We start from the raw sequence: 20,345 nt of genomic DNA on the forward strand, positions 1-20,345 counted from the left end.
GAGGCAGGATTCGAACCTGCGACCGTAGCGGTCTTGCGGTTCTAGACTGCAGCGCCTTTTTTAACCGCACGGCCACTTCGGCCGGCAAATGTTTAACAGCTTTAGTCACATTGTTCCTATCATCGCGAGCAATAATAAAATACTTTTCTTGTCTTCAGTTATTTGGAAGTGATGACTGTTAAATACGATGATATTAACTCACATTTGTATCTCAATATATACCTACAACACATGGACAATGTTCTATGGACCCATGTAGCCGTCGTTTTTCTCCCGCACAGAGGCAAACACTAGTCACTTTAAAATCTGTTTTGACCATACTGAAAGGTGGTAAATTTTGCCTCAAGATCTCCTTCAAGGTGGGCTACTAGCTTTCAACACATCCTGTGAGTTTCCTCGTATTTACTGAGCACGCGAGGTGGACGGTACGACAGACACGGACGACGTTTACACAGGACGCAAGATTCAGCTGACGAAATTCTCGGGAACCGTTTTTCTGTAGTCACGTTTACATGTTAATGCTTAATAGGTTTTGCTAGTCCGAAGAAGCGTTCAAGTTGCGAGCTTCATAATTTTTACTCACGTGGTCTCTGCAGTGCAACTGTCCTTGTTACAGCGAAGTTACCGGTGTTTTCCTAACACCGAGAGGAGACGTTAACGAATGGTGGAAAATATGGATTTCCTACTGACGCCAGTGAAATCATGAGAATGAGGAGGAGAAGTCGGAGATTGCTCACAAAAGGTATGTTCCAAAGTGTTATCCATGTCCGCTAAAGCGTGCGGAGGTGCTTTATTCAGCGACCAAAGTTACGCTTACTGGGGCACGGTTTTCAATTAAGTCTATATATAGGTTACGCACCTACTTCTTTTATGGCTTTTGTGGTATCGACTATTCAGACACGTCGGAGAATGGGCGGCATACTTGTCGAGAGGTTACAAAAATGATAACTTTACGTGTTTCCACATTGCCAACAAGACGACTATGTCCCTGTTTTTATGTACGACCGGAATGTGGAGGAGAACAGAGCACCGTTTCGGGAAAGAAGGTGTCACAGCGATGTAAACATGTCGTCTACACGGCTCGCGCGATGCTTTTGCTGAATCAGAAGTTCAAGAGATTAACAATTATATATTTGGCAGCTGTAACCGGGAGAGTTGAAGCCTATGGGAAAGATGTCCGCCGTTTGCGTTTTCAAGGTGTATTAGGCGTATACTACAGCAAAAATGAGACACATTAACATGGAAAAAAATGTTTCTTCAGATTTTAATAAGAGGAACTCGAATATAGGGGCAACGTGTTTGGCAGTGCAGTATCGTTCATGATAAATGAGTCGCGTGTGTTGATGTTACGACGTCACCATAATGTAACAGCGATAGACGCCATCCCGAGACTTGAACATATGTAACACAACTGAAGCGAAGGGAACAGTTAATTCTGGGAAGCGATCCATGTTTATAACATTTTCCGTCGTTTTCTACTTGCCTCAACTAAGTATAATACTTCGCCTAACGTTTTACGCAAAAATATTTAGACTAGTGTTATCAACGAAAAAATCGAGGAATGCAGACAATCTTTTATATAATAAAGGGGATTTCAATTTTCTGTCACCAGAGAGGCCACGCAGATCAGATCTCGCAAAAATAATTTCAACTTTTACAGAGGCTGTTCGTCGAATCATTGCGATTACGTTGATGAGGTGAAGCATTTTCTTAGCTGCAGTGTAACCGGAAGCACGTGTGTTTCCTGTGGATTAAGACAGACAAAACTGTGCTCTTTCAGTCTGTTCCCCTAACCAATGAAAGAAACAGAAGATTTACCCGAGTTGGCAAATCGCTTCATCGCCTGGCTAGTAAGGACGACCAGATTTGATAGTGTCTCTGGTCCGGAAACGGAGAGTCAGCCGTTGGCAAAAGTTCTCCACCATTACTAACTAGAGACGTTACCTCAGTTCCCAAACGAAGGATTTCGCACAGTGAGAGGTGAATAACATTCACAGAAATGTAGGACGACGTTAAATACTCAGATATGATGCGTCTTTTTTTCCTATCTGGTCTCACTGCGAACCTAAGGCATAATAGCAACATACGCTGTGTGACGTGGCGATTGTACGTGCAGCAACGGTTAAGAATAAAGAGACGCTACAAGTTTCTTCCGACAAGAAGACAATGTAGCTTCCTATGTTACCAATACTGACTAAACTGAGAGCCCCTTAATACTGTCTCCAGAACGATATTTGGATTCGCTCCAAAACCTTAACAGTAGCTGGAAATTTCGACGTTTACATCGAAGCATCGCTGTCAACGAAACAACAGAGTCGTAGAACGCATCATTCATAGAAATGTTATCAGTAGAAGAGACGCTTCGCTACGTAAAAGTCGGTGCATTAACGACAAATGGAAAATTATAGTAGTGCACAGTAATCCTAATACAGCAATTCGGTTTTCTATAATTTGGTCATTGTTTTTAAAAAAAATATGTACATGTACCATTCGCTCCAATTTCTAGTACAGTCTTCTAGTATGGACTATTTAAAAACACCAGAGAGTAGACAACACATTTGGTAGAAGCAGATGTTAATGATAAATTTCTTGTGTGTCGACATCAAGGCAAGTTTGATACTGATTTGATACGCGGCCAGAATGTGTCAATATGCGGCAACACTACTTCAAGGAGGAAAATGGAACTACACCGTTAACAATTGGGCAACAGAATTTGGGAGGTTCCATTGTCGAGAGTGGAAACAAAGCGATGGCAGTTTGTGCGTTTTGCACTTGCAGCCCACAGTGTTCCTAACTGTCGTTTAATTATACGCCATTTATATGTTAAAATAGTATATTACAATTGTAGCCGAACAAAAAATACCGCCTTTAGACGACTGAACGTAATAACAGGAGGAATCTTTGGAATACGAAACGTATCGTCTTAGTGAGAAGAGTGTAAGGCCAAGCTCTGTCGATTGTAGGAGCTGAATATATGGATGGTGTTTGAGAGTAGCTCGTAATAAACAGGACGCGAGTGAAAATTTCATAACGTCACGGTTGTTTATCATGGAATGCGATGTGTATAGAACGTACGTAAATTTTCTAAAGTAGGTGTCTACATTTGCGTATGCGTTCCAGGGCTGGGTTAACGGTGGTGAGTTGTCGGTACTGCTAAGATGCAAGGGCTTGCCGACCATCACAAACACACGTGAAACAAAAGAAGTTACTGTTTTCTCTGTAACGGAGGACTGAGAAATGTTTGGACGCACTCTTTCAAAGGGAGAATTTCAAGCCAAATGACTTCACAAGCTGCGCAGCAGACATATTCCAAAATCCTTCTTTCGATGAAAGTAGGGATGTAGGCTATGTCGGTCGTCAGATCTAAGACTCTACGAATGTTGAAAATTTTTGACACAACAGAACGTTAATCTCTGACCCAGTATTATGAATTTCCTCTACAAGTAACGTTTTCTGGCACATCACGCTTCTTATCTCGATATTATATCGATAGCCCTATTCGATTAAGCAAAATTCATAGCCTTTTATTCCATGTAAAAATCGGACATTGCGAATGGTACTTCGTAAATCATAATAAAACACATCACACTTACTCCTGAGTAAATATGCTTCCAGTCAAACCGATATTAGGTCTCCTGTAAAAACGGTCAGCTAAATGAGCCACAGTCCAACAAGAACAGGAAATCGTCGAATTACTGTAAGTCCTTCGTTTGTGGAAATAAAGAATTGTCAGGACAGTGTATGAAACGTTTGCTGTCGTTCAACCTGGCCAAATATAACAAGGATAGTTATCAGACTAACACTGCGACTCTTGGGGAAATTTGGTTAATTGAACTAATACAACAAAGAGATCAGTTATTGAAATCATTGCTTGATTCCAGCTACAGATACCGCTACTGTCTGATCTGTTTGATTTCAAATATCATCACGGCAGGGACAGAGGCATGCGCCATCTATTACAACATCTCTATGGTCCATGGTCCAAGGTTAGCGTTTGCCCACATACGACAACGAGGAGCGTATAACCCAGTCAAGAACCGTAAAATAAAGCTGTGGTGGCCATCGTTATCGCGATCGGTGCTCCCAGCGACACGTCAGAATGATATCGCTGACAAAAGTTTCTTTTTCTTTCCATCGCCTTTTCAGGGAATTAATTGTTGACTTGGATGCAGTCTACCTCCTCTCATGTGCAGTGTGTAAAGGCCCTGGACTGATCGTTTATTTATCTGTTACCGTTTAACGAACGCAGTTTATAGAAACAAAGGGAGAACAGAGGACTCATTGCCACGAAGTAAAACAGGTTCTCACACTGAGAATAAATTTCACAAGGATACAAAACAGATGATGCTGTCATCTTTTTTGTTATGTCTACAATAGCGATAGCTGGTGACAACATGTCCGCTAATTGTACATACACGATAAAGACCTCTTTTTGAATCGAGAGGAATATTTCTAGCCACTCCAAACTTCAAAGCCGTGGAGTGTGAATATGTTCTCCCTTTTACCACTGCACATAATCTTCACAACGCATGTCATCCAGGTCAGCATAATAACACAGTATTACGTGAGTTAACTGGCTTGGATAAAAACATTTTGAAGATATCTTTAACGATTGCTTTACGCGTTTTCCTTAAGATTTTCTCACACAATCGCCTCCTTCTCAGGAGTGTAGGGTAACATCAGCTGGAAGCAGCTGTGACATAAGGCCATCCATGAATGTGCGGAGTGCGAAACAGCACCCTCCGGATCCTAAATTAAAATTGTGCAACTGTCCAGCGGCTGGGAATGTGATTCACATGTGGGAATGGATACTCACCTCGCAACTTTAGGGATACACGAGGTTCTCATGTGGGTAGACATTAAAAATTAAGTCGCTGCATCATGTAGCGATTTCGATTATGAACACTTGCATGTGACTTACTTTTCCGTTTTCATTTACTTCAGAAAACTGCCATTACTCACGAGAAAGTTAAGTGCCATTCCGCGGTGCTAGTAGCAACAATTAATCGCTGAGGCAGCAACAATGCTCTGTCGGTTGCAGAAGACGGTTGATTAACGGAAAAATAAATTCAGGTTCTACATTACTACTATCTGCATTTGCGATTAACGTCTAAATGTGCTCACAGTCAGTACAGTGTAATTATGCGGATCAGATGCTGTGCTTTCGTGAATTTGTGTGTCGTGTGCTGCCTTTGCAGTGACGAATAGGCGGACGACCGGGCTGGAAGTCATTCAATGACATATGCGTAGCGTACGTAAATAGTATATAATTTAAGTAGTGGTGGTTGAGCAAGGTTTACCATCCCGCAACATTATACAGGCTGCGAAATAATAATCTGCCCGAAAGTGTAGGGCGAAAAAACAGTATGAAACATAGGAATCTGAGTACAGAAATTCGCGGTCGCAAATGCGTATTTACGGCGCTACAGGAACGCAATTAAAATCTGACATACTAGTCGTCTTTACTCAAAATGTATGCGCAAACACAGTCTAACCAGTCCCCAGGATGAAATCAAGAAAATCTTGAAACATCACAAACATGTGCATAATACTCAGCCGACGTTCCAGACAACACTTCTTTGGAAACAAAGACAACCACATGTCGATGTTTTATGCTTCTAGATGTCTTAAAATGGTCAAAGTAAGTAATAAATAAGTGACGACAAACTAACATAAGTATGTTGTAACAAAGATTTAAACAGATTACCGCTTTCATGCTGGCATAGCGCTGTAAATATTCAACTACGACCTCTAGTTACTATACCCAGATTATTTTTTTATGCTGTCTTTCTGCCCTACAATTTTGGTCAGACTGTTTTTCCGAACACTGCATATGCCGGACAAGACGTTACAGAATGATGGTCAAATTGTCAGGAGTCCATAGAAAGCGCTAGAAATACCAAAATGACGGAATGCGTTCGTGGCGATTGATAACTTTGAAATTTGGTAGACGTTAACTACGAGACAGAAAATGCGACATGTTTAACAAAGGTGTTAAGATGCAAAATACGTTTCTTGATTACAAAAAGTTATCAACTGAAACAGTGAATGTTTAAATGTCGTAACAAAAGTGTCTGTATTTTACTGTGGGCAACATGCGAAAGACTATGCACTATTGGTCAATTCCCAAAGCATTGAAAGTGAAACACAATTTGCGTTGGTCACTTTGCTGCTATCATCCTGAAAAAACGGAGTAATTTTATAGCTTCTGTGATGTGGAAGTGATGACTCAGAGACTGATGCATAGTGTGATATCAACTCCTCTTCCGGGATATATACTTGCGATACAGTATCCTATGGAGTAAGCCTTGAATGCATGGTACTCCTTGTGCACAGTAACTCTTGGACATGCAGTATCGGTTGTGGAGGTGGTAACTCTTGTATGTACAATAAATCTACTCTTGTGTGTACAGTATCTCCAACGCATGCAGCAACTTTCGTGTGTGCAGTTACTCTCATGGGTGCAATAAGTCTAGCATGTGCAGTAACTCTTGTGCAAGCAATAGCTCTTGTACATGCAGTAAGTATTGAGTGTGCAGCAACTGTTATGCATGCAGTAACTCTCATACATACAGTTACCATTTTGCATGCTGCAACTCTTGTGCATTCAGTAACTGTTGTGTGTGCAAAAACTGTTGTTTTTGCAGTGACTTTTGTGTACACATTAACACTCGCATGTAGAGCTACACTGGAATGTGCAGGAACGTTCAGCAATTCTAGCTCGTGTAGCAACCATAGCGTGTGCAGGAGCTGTTGTATGCACAGTAGCTCTAGTGCAGAGTAAGTCTTGCATGTGCAGTAGCTCCTGGATAAACAGTAGCTCCTGCATGCACAGTAACTCTTGCATGTGCAGTAACTCATGTGTTTTCAGCTAATGTGTGTGCAGTAACTGTGGAGCTTGCATTAACTGCTTTGCATGCTGTAATGCAGGAAGAAACAGATGGAGAGAAAGAAGAGTAGGAGGCAGAAGGAATGGAAGGACAGAGGAGGGAGGGATGGAGGGTGGGAGAAAGGGAGGTAGGGAGGCTACGAAGGAGGGAAGGAGGTAGGGGGGAGGGAGAGGTGTAGAGGAGGTGGAAGGTTTGGGAGAGGAAAAATGACAGAGGACAGAAATAAGGGGAGGAGGACGGAGGTATGGTGAGAACAGGGAGTAAGAATGGTGCAAAGGGCAAAGAGGAAGATAAGGAGAGAGGGGAGGAGGGAAGGAGGGAGGGAAAGTAACAGAGGAGATAGAAGGGGGACAGAATGGAGGTAGATAGAGAAAAAATATGTTTACTATATTGAGATCACACAAACATGTTGAACAGGCAGTGAAGTGGAGACTGATGAGGAGAAAGCAGCCACTAATTCTTTGGTGATACGAAAAGTATAATCTTCGATGAAGTTGAGAGACATCGATTAATAAAGTGGAGAAACCAAGTTGTAGAATAGGAGCTGAGCCATATAGCAACTGAAATAAAATACGCTCGTTGTTGTGGTGTTGAACATGAGTTGTGCTGTCTGTCACGACAGCAACATAAATTTACAGTTCAAACACACGCACCAAAATCGCCATCGATTGGAGCATTACAATAACTGAAAGACAAACACTGCTGTGTGACGCCGGTGGACAAGTTTTCAGAAAAGAATTGAAGGTAAGCAATCCACTCTAATGCGGGACGTGAGCGAGAGACGGACCAGCCCCGCTAGATGCTCCTAATGGCGTTGTGAATCCATCAATGCTTGTGACAGCCCTACTAGATGGCGTTGTGCGACCTACGAACGCGACAACGCAAAACAAGTGACTGCGAGAGAAACTCATGTCTCATATAACACCTCGCGATCACTGCACTTCACGACACTCTCTCTACCCTACGCTATGTTCCTTAGCGAGCATCCACCACAACTTTTAACGTCAAAGTATGCGACACGTCCACACACTGTTTATTCGTCTTATATAATTACAAGCTAACAACTTTCCGTTGTTTCCCTTACTGTGAACACTTCTTTCTGTCCCCGTCTCATGGCTCTAGGTCAACGAAAAGTACGCTATTGGGGTCTACGGCGCGTCGCTTCGTGTTTCAAATCATGTGACAAAAATGCAAAATGGCAATAACGTCTGACTGCCTACACTTAGAAGCATGAAACTTTTACACTGTCAACAGATCATCAACATCTATTAGTTATATAAATGTGAACTGGCTCCAACAAACTTTTCCAGGGAAAAACGGTCGCAGAGCCGGAAATACAAACCCAATAACGGATAAAAAGTGAGAGAAAAGCCATTTTTTCGTGCTATATAATTAACTAAACATGTGTCCTTGATTCCCGAGAATGACACACACACAAGGAACACCTACGTACCTGGCAGCAGACGCCGTATTGCCTCGTAGTCGCTGTAAGCAACGCACCTAGCCTGAGCTCGTGGTGCCTCGTCAAAAAAGAAATGTAAAGACTTCACAGCGCGGCACACAAGACGCCCGCCCTCTGGCACGGCCTTGGGCTCGGCAGTGGACCTTGACACACTTTGATGACGTTATTATGTCAGCCAGGAGATCTTAATAATTGTTCACTTAGGTGCGCTTTGCATGCTTGCATGTACTGTTACAGGTAAAGGCAATTCATCTGTTGCCATGCTGTAATACTGATTAATTATTTCATTAATAACTTAGGATAAAAAAGTAAAAACATTGAACGTTCACTACACCATTTCTGAATATCCTGTTCCACCAATGTCATTAAACGCCATTTTTACAAATCACAATATTAGACGTTTATTAATTTTCACCGGTACAATTTCGGAAATTTAGAGCGCTATATTATATTGAACACTGACATTTTCTGAAGACTACTTCGTCTGTATTCACACATTCATAAAATATTATATTGCCACTTATCTTACGAGAATAATTCCATTCGCCACATCCACGAAAGTGGACAAAGTCAATGCAATAAAATCAATGCTGTCCTGAACACACAGAACTCACTCCCGACGATATGGCTCCAAAAATCCCATATGAGACGTTGATCGCACTAAATGTCGAATAGAACAAGAAGTGTTAATTTTACAGCAACGAAGCTAATTAGGTACCCGTCCAATATGGCCAGCTCTTTCCCACCTCTGTGAGTCTTGTGAGGGTACAGAACTTTTGTAGTTTAATTCTGGATTATTTTCAATAAAAATTAGAGGTGCAAAGTTTCCTCTACTCTGGTCTCCTATAGAAGAGAAAACATGTAGTCGCTTAAAATGATGTTTCCTTTTTAACGATTCACACTTGCACGGTTCGTGGATAGCGTATTATTGGAAAGAATATTATGTGCTAGTACAATTATTTGTTAGTTCTATATTATTATTGTTTGAGCTAATCCTTGGGCGACGAGCAACAGTTGAAGTTTGCTAGCAGAGGCCTTTATGTCAAAGCAAGTGTAGCACGGAGATTCCAAAGATTCCAACTGCATGAGACTTTGAAAAGGCGACTTTGAGAACCGCCAATGAAAGATATGGTCAAGAGTGTGTACAACTAAACTCCCATAGAAAAAAGGTCAGTTCATTTCAGTATTAAGAACGCTTCTGTACCGAAAACATATCTCTACAAGTTTTCCTAATGAATGTTCATAGTCGTACAAATCAGACTAGGATATTACCAAAGCTTTAGGGGAGTGGTCAACCCATCTATATTCATAAACCGCTATCCTACAACACCAATAACAGTTGCAGGTTTATCTCTCTAACGGCTTCCAGGCCAACTGAAATTGGAATTTCAGTAAGTAATGACTGACTCTAAGAAATTAAAATTCTATCAAAATCTTTTCGTTTCGTTAAACGCTTAACACAGCGAGACAGATAATGGACTTGGAATCTGTGTGTTTGTCTTGACGCAGCGCAGCTGATGGCGTGCAAGTACCCGGACTTGACTCATCCAGTGCCAGAGGCTGACAGCACCTGCCGACGCTGCCAGGTCAGCCCCGTAGCGATGGTCAGCAGACGCAACAGGCCCCGCTTATCAGGCGGCCAGGGAATGTGCGTAAAATAATCTGTCCAGTTAGACACGAAAAGGCATTCCACCTGCTGCCCGCTGGAAAGACGATGACGTCCAAATCTACAGAGGGCACTGTGGATTTTTTAGCTCGTTTGTAAAACGGAGCGCTGGGTACACCGAACGTTGTGTGTTGTAAGTTGTCAACAGCGCAAAACTTACTGGGAAAGTCCCTAATGTTTTTCGAGCTAGTCATAATAACCGAATGAATTATGATAGAGTTGTACTGATTACCAATAAAAAAGTAGGTAATGCACGAGTGTAACATACTCATTTTTGTAAGTCTTCTACTACAGCCTTGCATTGCTTCCACAGTGTATGTACTTTTCTTACAGTACTTTCGATAAGAGCCGTGTACAGCGAACGTTGCATTCTTGCTGGTGGATTCCTTCTGAAAAGGAGTTACGGTTTGGCGGTTCCTGTGTTTCTTATATGTTGTTTCTTTGCTGGTCGCTGTGCAGTAATAGGACACAATACTATTGTGTAACAACGGTAGAAGATATGAAGTGAGTGAAATATGATTTTATCTAGTGGCTGAGAAGCTCGCCGACAGAAAAACAACAAACACTGAAGAATCATAGCAGCCTCCTTTGTTTTGTTAATACAAGGCATCCAATTAGTAAAAATTTAAAAAAATGCATTTGTTTCGTATGTGCAAAGTTTACAAAAGTGTAGATATGAGTCATCGTTATTTCATCTGATAATAAAAGTTAAGGTTATGATTCATTTACTTCTGGATGCAGTAAAGGTTTATTTGTCACTGAGACACCAGGTGTGGGACTGACTTTTTGAAACCAATCACACACGGGTGTAGTATGGTGGCCAGGTTTCACACCGTGCAGCCATCGACCCTGGTGGATCCCAGTTTGTGAAAATCTGACGAAACTAATGCCTCGTGAGGCACTACACCACTGAAGATAACACAGGTTTACCCAGCAGATCCCCAGCGTAGTGGCTGAGGCTCTAGGCTCGTGAGCTAAAGGTCGCATACTCAGTACCTACACAACGCTAATTTTAGAAGAATCTTTATCAAATGGATGTCGTCTTTATTTTGCATTTGATTTTGTTTTAAACATCGTTCTATTCTTAATTTTAAGTTCTGATTCTTGAAAGCCTCACTCCAGTTATTGTATTCGTTTTATTATTTTGCACGAATTAAATGACATGAACTTGTATTTAAAAATGTGATTGCAGTAACGTAGGATTTACATTTTCTCATAGTACCAGAAGAATTTATGTTTTAAATATTTGTGTGATGATAACCATCCAAGAAATCTACATATTTTTTGAGAACAATGTGCACCAACTATAAAGTCTGTAAAATATTTAGTGAGCCCAGCCACCCTCACTCTGTAGGGTAAATGTCAGAAGAGTTCAGTATACACCGAGACACTCCTCAATGTTGGCAGTCTTTGCTAACTGCAGCGTAGACACGCTGCTGACTACAAGTAAGTGAGACACACATGAAGGTGAGAAACTTTATAACAGACTTTTTTAACAACTGTGTTTGAAACCAGCCATCAATGAGAACGAAATCTTAAGTTATGATGGGAATATTTGTCGTAAGGATAGGTTAGCCGCCAACGGTGGCGTGGTGTTTAATGCAGTAAAAAATTCGATCAAATCACAGATTCCCAATCTGAATTAACCAGGGTGGAACTGAGTATCAAACAACAGTGAAAATGGTGATGGGATGCTTTTATAGTCCACCTGGGTCAGGATCTGTAGTTATACAGCACTTGAGACAGAACTTGCAGGATGTCATTAGTAATTTTCCTGATCATGCCGTTGCAATGGGGAGTGACTTCAACTGGCCAGATATAGATTGGGAGTGTTATGCCATCAAAACTGGTGTCAGAGACAGGGTTTCGTGTGGCGTTGTTCGAGATGTCTTGTCCGAAAAGTACCTTGAGCAGGTAGTTAGGGAACCAGCTAGTGAGGGTAACGTCTTAGACGTCATGGCAACCAACAGACCTGAACTTGTCGAATCAGTTAACGTAGAGGAAGGTATCAGTGATCACAGAGCTGTGACAGCATCTATGGTGACGGGCTCTACGAGGAATGTTAGGAAAGGTAGGAGGATATATTTACTCAGCAAAGGTGACAGGACACAAATTTCAGAATATCTCAAATACTCGGTGATGAGGAAGAAGATGTGGAGAACAAATGGAAAAAATTCAAAGGCATCGTTCAATATGCCCTAGACAGGTATGTTCCGAGTAAAGTTTTAAGGGATGGGGAGATCGTCATTGGTTTAATAGCCGTGTCTGAAAAAGCGCTGTGTAATCAAAGAGCACTACATCTTATATTCAACAGAAGTAAAAACCTAGCTGACAAACAGATGCTGAGCAAAGCGAAAACGAGTGTAAGGAGAGCCATGAGAGACGCGTTCAATGTACTTACCTGATTCCACTAACGTTTTTAAACTGCACAGTTTGCCATGGGGAAGTTCAAACGTAACGCTTCAAAGAGCAACCCAGCAAGTCACAACTTTTGGAAACGCGCGTTCGCTGTCGACCAGGAAGCGTGCTGCCTGTGCGTCTGTCGTGTTGCGTTGACCCTGTGTCGCTTTGCTGCTCAGTTCTCGGACCTGGTTAGCGTTATGTTACTTTCTTCCTTGAATTTTTTTTTAGTCTGTCTCGAAATTTTTCCCTATCACTGCGAGCACGTTAATCAATGACTTGGGGTTGTTTTTTCGTCTATCAGCTTTGGAATCACTTTCGTTCTAGCTCGCTTCTTTTTTAGAGAGACTGTTTCAGTTTCATGCCCAGCATGAAGACATGTTTTAAAGTGTTTGAGGCAGGTGTCTTGTGAAAGGAGTAACATGTTGTTATCTTCCGGTGCCTCTAGTCCCTCGGCTCTTCCATTTCACATACCTTATTCTTACGAAGTAGTGGATGTTAAGCGGTTGCATTTTGTTTCGGAGTGTCATTTCTTCGTGAGTTTTGTCGAATTTTGGATACTATGGATGATCGTGAGTCTCTTTACTAGCACGTTGCGGAAATTTCTTGAGGTCGTCAGTAATGGATGACGTTCGCATCTGGTATTAATACATGTACGTGCAGTTACAATTAAAATAACAAACTGTAATTATCAATTCGCTTTAAGCAGCACACATACTGCCAGAGTTACACTCCCTACGGTGACAAGGGATTTATGGTGCAGGAAATTTTACATAGCGTTGAGGTGCTGTTCACTGTGACCAAGGGATTTGATGGCGGAAATAGAAATGTAGGGTAATAAGAAAAGGGGTATTGAACAAATACTAAATCAGCAAGGTGAATTCGACCAGAACTACTTTTTCAATATTTTCTGTGACATATGTTAATAAACATGTTGCAAGTTAGGATACTGAAGGCGCCGGTATGATGGACCAGTTCGAAAGTGTTCTCTACAGGACACTGTGACACGGGTTTCTGCCCCTCTCATGGTCGTCCCCACAAACACGTTGACATCGGCTCCACTGCACACACACAGACACACACGCACACACACACACACACACACGCACACACACACACACACACACACACACACACACACTGGGAGATGTCCCATTCATTTTGGATTATAATTTTTCAGTTTGTACTCACTTGTTTTAAAAATGCATATTAGGTTCCTTGATTTTGCCTTTATTTAAATAGTTCTCCTCTGAGAGCTGCTATGTGCTCTGAAGTATTCGTGGTAAAGTTACTGCGAAACTGACATAGGCATTGTGATTTGCATTTGTCATACACGATATGCACTTATTATATATTTTGTATTTCTTATAATGATAATAATAGTTCTATTTTATTATTTGAATTGTAACTAATTGTATTTATGGGCCAAATAGCGATTATTCTGGCAATATTTGGTTGGCACCAAGAAGTACACACAGCATTTCATGTTCTGGTATCTTCAAATGGTGACAGGTAAAGTCGACTATCTTTTCATGTTTTTGTATTTTACATTCTTAATATGACAAGTTACATTTCTAATGAGGCTGTAGAGACTTAGTGTCGCTTCTTAAGAAACATAACGTGTATCATTAGCTTCTGCACTCACTTATTTACTTATTTATTGTATAATGGAAACAAACATGTATATACAACATCTGTAAACAAATGCGCACAGTCACTAACTAGCATCTCACATCTACAGATCTAGTTGTCTGATCTATTAGATTGCATCATCTGATGCGTGATAAATGCCCACTAATGTTTCCTTGTTCTCTCGAAGACAATGATCAGCAGCAATACGGTGGATTGACTGTAAGGCGGTACCACAGTCGTGATTTGCATAACTTGCTCATCCCCATTTGTGAATTAAATGGTAGAAGAGGATTGTTCTTTTATGGATAATTCGAGGTCCCTTTCTAATTTCGCCAGTTGCCCTAGTCTCAGTACAATCATAACAACAAGAAGGTCAAACGTGGTGACATGTTTTGCTTCGATTACCTGGATATTTAATTATAATTAAATTATGTTGCTATTCTCCTGTTGTGCCTGGATCCTGAGATATATGTCATCATTTCATCAGATATTATGTAAGATATTATCAGACGATTATGTTGTTCCTTGGGTCCTGGTCCTTGCATTCAGAGATGTAAGTCATAAGTTTGTCAGATAATTACGCTGTCTGTTATGTGATATTTTTCGTTATGCTCTTTGAAAATGAAATGTATTTATCAGGGTACTTGACTATAACATTAACTAAATCGTCAGGCATGCCTAATTTGTTCAAGTGTTCAGTGAGGAAGTGCACATGTTGTCTGCTCAAATTGTATGTGCCAGGGAAATTTATAACTCAAGTTACACGAGTTGTGTGCTGTACTACAGAATTTAATAGTTAAATGACACCGATCCCTAACCACTTGTTTAGTTGTTTATTCTAACAGTTGACTTCAAATGCATTTTCATATAGTGAATGACTTTCAGGTGTTTCGATTATATGAACAATGGTATGACAAAGATCATCAGTTCTCACTGCAAGTTTTTCCAGCTCAGATAGCAACCATTTTGCAGGACCTGTACCAATGTACAGGTGTGAGTAGAAATTACAGGCCTGCGTAGACAGCAAATGGTAGTCGCTCTTTGTGGTGAAAATTTTTAAATTCTGTGAATTTATCATGACCTGTTTACACAGTCGGAAGCTTTTGTAGAACAGTCATGCTGCTGCTCAGGAAAATTTTCACTCATGTGGAATCTACTCAAACATGTACTGTAGATATACTGCACACCATGATGTTTATTCAGCTGTAATGAAATAAGCTGTGATGACAAATAATGATGCTGCTTTGTATTGTTTTCATCAGAGATGATCAGAAAATCTGCATAGTTTTCCCGTTGCCTGGCAAATTCTCAAAAACGCAGGGAGCCAACAACTTTATGAGCAATCTTACCATCACTATCGTTTCACGCATCCAAGGCGTATGGGAGATATGAATATTCTACATCTACATCTGCCTCTACATGGTTACTCTGCAAATCACACTTCAGTGCCTGGCAGAGAGTTCTTCGAACCATTTTCATACTACTTCTCTACCATTCCACTCTCGAATGGCGCGCGGGAAAAAAGAAACCCAAAATCTCTCCGTTCGAGCTCTGATTTCTCTTCTTTTATTATGACGATCCATTCTCCCTACGTAGGTGAGTGTCAACAAAATATTTTCTAAATTGTTAAGGCTTTCGTGGCCACTTGTTGACAAACTGCCTATTGGCTTCTGTCTCGGGTTCTTCGGCCGACGTTCATATAATGATTTTTCTGACATTTCGCCAGCACGAGTGGCTGGCATTGTCAAAGCTTCACCCTCCATTGCCGGTGGTGAACTGGAGCCGAGCTCGCGGGCGCAGACTATATGTACCTGGCGCACCAACGTCCGAGGGCTTCTCTGCGGTCATTTCCGGTGCGGTTCTCCTCTTGCTACCTGCGACGAAATGACTGGACGATCCATCAACACCAGGATCAAAGAGCATAAGCGACATTGCAGGTTGGGGCAGGTGGAGAAATCGGCCGTGGCAGAGCACGCACTGAATGAGACCGACCACGTAATAAAATTCGCCGACACGGAAGTTCTGGCTGTAGAGAAGCACTATCACACGCGCTTGTTCAGAGAAGCTGTAGAAATACAAAAACACGCGAACAGTTTGAACAAGAAAGAGGAAAGCCTTAAGGTAAACGGATCCTGGCTTCCCGTACTGCAGCAAACGACCGTCGCAGGTAGCAAGAGGAGAACCGCACCGGAAATGACCGCAGAGAAGCCCTCGGACGTTGGCGCGCCAGCTACATATAGTCTGCGCCCGCGAGCTCGGCTCCAGTTCACCACCGGCAATGGAGGGTGAAGCTTTGACAATGCCAGCCACTCGTGCTGGCGAAACGTCAGAAAAATCATTATATGAACGTCGGCCGAAGAACCCGAGACAGAAGCCAATAGGTAGTTTGTCAAAATATTTTCTTATTCGGAAGAGAAAGTTGGTAATTGAAATTTCGTAAATAGATCTCGCAGCAAAGAAAACCACCTTGGTTTCAATGACTGCCACCCCAACTCCCGTATCACTCTCACCCCCATTGCGCGATAACACGAAACGAGCTGCCATTCTTTGCACTTTTTCAATGTCCTCAGTCAGTCCTACCTGGTAAGGATCCCATACGGTGCAGCAATGTTCCAGCAGAGGATGGACAAGTGTAAAGTAGACTGTCTCTTTAGTGGGTTTGTCGCATCTTCTGAGTGTTCTGCCAACACGGCGCAGGCTTTGTTTCGCCTTTCTCACAATATTGCCGGCCGGGGTGGCCGAGCGGTTCTAGGCGCTACAGTTCGGAACCGCGCGATCGCTACGGTCGCAGGTTCGAATCCTGCCTCGGGCATGGATGTGTGTGATGTCCTTACGTTAGTTAGGTTTAAGTTGTTCTACGTTCTAGGGGAGTGATGACCTCAGAAGTTAAGTCCCATAGTGCTCAGAGCCATTTCATTTTTTCACAATATTATCTATGTGGTCTTTCCAATTTAAGTTGTTCATAACTGTAATTCATAGGTATTTAGTCGAATTGACAACCCTTAGATTTGTGCAGTTTATCATATACCCAAAATTTATCAGATTTCTTTTAGTACACATGTGGATGGCCTCGCACTTTTCTTTGCTTAGTGCCAATTGCCACTTCTCGCACCACACAGAAATTCTCTCTAGATCATTCTGTAATTGGAATTGATTGTGTGATGATTTTACTAGACGGTAAATTACAGCGTCATCTGCGAACGATCTAAGTGGGCTGCTCAGATTATCTCCTAGATCATTTGTGTAAATCAGGAACAGCAGAGGGCCTATGACACTACCTTGCGGAACGCCAGATATCACTTCTGTTCTACTGGATGATTTACCGTCTATCACTACGAACTGTGACCTCTCTGAGAGGAAACCACGAATCCATTCACACAACTGAGACGATACTCCATATGCACACAACTTGATTAATAGTCGCTTGTGAGGAACGGTATCAAAAGCCTTCTGGAAATCTAGGAATACGGAATCGATCTGAGATCCCTTGTCGACACTACTGATTACTTCATTGGAATAAAGAGCTACCTGTGCTGCACAAGAACGATATTTTCTGAATCCGTGTTGGTTATGTATCAATAAGTCATTTTCTTCAAGGTGATTCATAATGTTCGAGTACAGTATATGCTCCAAAATCCTACTGTAAATTGAGATCAATGATATTGGTCACTCCAATTTCCTTTCTTGGATATTGGTGTGACCTGTGGTACTTTCCAGTCTTTAGGAACAGACCTTTCGTCAAGTGAGCGGTTGTATATGATTGCTAAGAAACGCTTTATTGTGTCTGTCTGTATACTCTGAAAGGTACCTGATTGGTATGCCATCTGGACTGGAAGACTTGCCTTTTTTAAGTGATTTGAGTTGTTTCGCAACACCTAAGATATCTACTTTTATGCCACTCATGCTAACAGCTGTTCTGGTTTCGAATTCTGGAATATTTACTTCGTCTTATTTCATGAAGGAATTACAGAAAACTGTCTTTAGTAACTCCGCTTTAGTGGCACCATCATTGGTAACATTTCCATCGCTATCGCGCAGTGATGGTATTGACTGTTTTTTGCACTGGTGTACTTTACATACGATCAGAATGTCTTTGGGTTTTCTACAATATTTAGAGTAAATGTTTCATTGTGGAAACTATGAAAAGCATGTCGCATTGACGTCCGCTCTAAATTTCTAGCTTCCGTGAAACTTAGCAAGTCTTGGGGATTTTGCGTTGGTCTGAATTAGGCATGCTTTTTTCGTTGTTTCTGCAACAGTGTTCTGACGTGTTTTGTGTACCATGGTGGATCAGTCCTGTCTCTTATTAACTTATACGGTATGAATCTATCTATTGTTGTCGATACAGTATCTTTGAATTTGAGCCAGATCTGGTCTACGCTTACATAATTCGCTTGGAAGGAATAGAGACTCTCTCTTACGAAGGCATCAAGCGAATTTTTATCTGCTGTTTTAAATAGACATATTTTTGTTTATTTTTAGTGGTTTTGGTTGATATGGTTTTGAGCCTCGCTACAGTGAGCTTGTGTTCACTAATCCCTGTATCCATCATGACGCTATCTATTAGATCAGGATTATTTGTGGCTAAGACATCAAGAGTGTTTTCGCAGCCATTTACAATTCGTGTGGGTTCATGAACTAATTGCTGAAAGTAAATCTCAGAAAAAGCACTTATTACAATTTCGGAAGATGTTTTCTGTCTTCCTCTGGCTTTGAACACGTATTTTCACCAACAAATCAAGGGTAGATTGAAGTATCCACCAATTATAACTGTATGAGTGGGGTACTTATTTGTAATGAGATTTATTATATCATGTGAGTCAGGTGGTCGGTAGAAGGAGCCAATTATTGTTTTGGTATGGCTGTTGAGTATACAACTACAACTACAATAGCGACTATTGCTTGGCTGATTCTGGTCGTTTCTTTGCCCAGTACCCTTTGAGACTTGAGCCCGTTTTGATCTTTACCGAGACTGTCTAACCTAAGAAACCGCCCAGTCCACGCCATACAGCCCCTGCCACCCGTGTAGCCGCCTCCTGTGTGTAATGGACACCTGACCTATTTAGCGGACCCCGAAACCCCACCACCATAAGGTGCAAGTCGCGGAATCTGCAGCCTACACGGTCGCAGAACCGTCTGAGCCTCTTATTCAGACCCCCCACTCTGCTCTTCATATTTATCGATATCCTGAATTTTCATGGGATAACCATTGCCTTCATGTTTATAATTACTGGGAACATCGTACTTGACATATTTACCAGATCACTCTGGAAAGGAGTCAAAATTATTCTCCCGGGCCACACTATACAAAACAGAATTCATCTTTATTTATTACATGAACAGCCGTATGTTACGATGCAGTATCTCCTGGAAGTTTTATGAATAAAGAACTGTCATTACGTTGACAATGGATGAATGCACAAATGTCTAAGTACAGCACATTACTTTATAGTTTCTCAGAGTGTCTTTCTTCGAATTATGACAACTTTGTTTGTAAGCGGTCGTAGACATACTTCTCGTACCATTCAGTGAGCGAGGTGGTTTGCAATATTTCGTTTATTCTACTCGGGTAGATCACATAACTAATGAGGAAGTATTGAATAGGATTGGGGAGAAGAGAAATTTGTGGCACAACTTGACCAGAAGACGGGATCGGTTGGTAGGACATGTTCTGAGGCATCAAGGGATCACCAATTTAGTATTGGAGGGCAGCGTGGAGGGTAAAAATCGTAGGGGGAGAGCAAGAGATGAATACACTAAGCAGATTCAGAAGGATGTAGGTTGCAGTAGGTACTGGGAGATGAAGGATAGAGTAGCATGGAGAGCTGCATCAAACCAGTCTCAGGACTGAAGACCACAACAAAAACAACTCTGCAAGTGTATGTGTGCCATCTCAGTCACATCGTGATGTGTAGGAATTTCAGACTCATAGCATAACATTGCTTTACAATTAACTGAAGGGTACTGAAGCTTCTTCGAATTTTAGACATCCTTTGGCTCCAAACAGGTTTACATGCATCAGAAATATAATGGGAGGGCGTCCAGATATTAAAAACCACTCTTAATTCGAGGTTGTGAAATTCTGTTTCTGGTAACACACCAGTCAGTGAATAATTTAGGTCTATGGTCTAGCTGATCTCAAGCAACTGGTCTTTATTATTGAAACTGCTGCTGAGATTGCTGTACCCTCTACTGATAGAACTCTACTGCAGTGACAATATTTGCAGTGATTGTGCGTCTCCATCATCGATGAGAGTTGGAGGTGTCTCCCAGTGTTAACATCCAAGTTGAGGTG

At 41.6% G+C, this 20,345-nt stretch overlaps 1 protein-coding gene across 1 annotated transcript in view; it reads left to right on the top strand.

The window, feature by feature from the left end:
* Positions 1-6,960, top strand: part of LOC126108386 (zinc finger protein 431-like) — a 176,367-nt gene extending 169,407 nt beyond the window's left edge. Inside the window, exons 8-10 of the mRNA XM_049913598.1 lie at positions 6,414-6,610; positions 6,702-6,780; positions 6,872-6,960. Of these exons, the coding sequence (XP_049769555.1) occupies positions 6,414-6,610; positions 6,702-6,780; positions 6,872-6,960 (365 nt within the window). The remainder of the gene's footprint in view (positions 1-6,413; positions 6,611-6,701; positions 6,781-6,871) is intronic.
* Positions 6,961-20,345: the final 13,385 nt, after the last annotated feature.

Source organism: Schistocerca cancellata, chromosome 11 (genome assembly GCF_023864275.1).
Source record: "Schistocerca cancellata isolate TAMUIC-IGC-003103 chromosome 11, iqSchCanc2.1, whole genome shotgun sequence".
Lineage (NCBI taxonomy): Eukaryota > Metazoa > Arthropoda > Insecta > Orthoptera > Acrididae > Schistocerca > Schistocerca cancellata.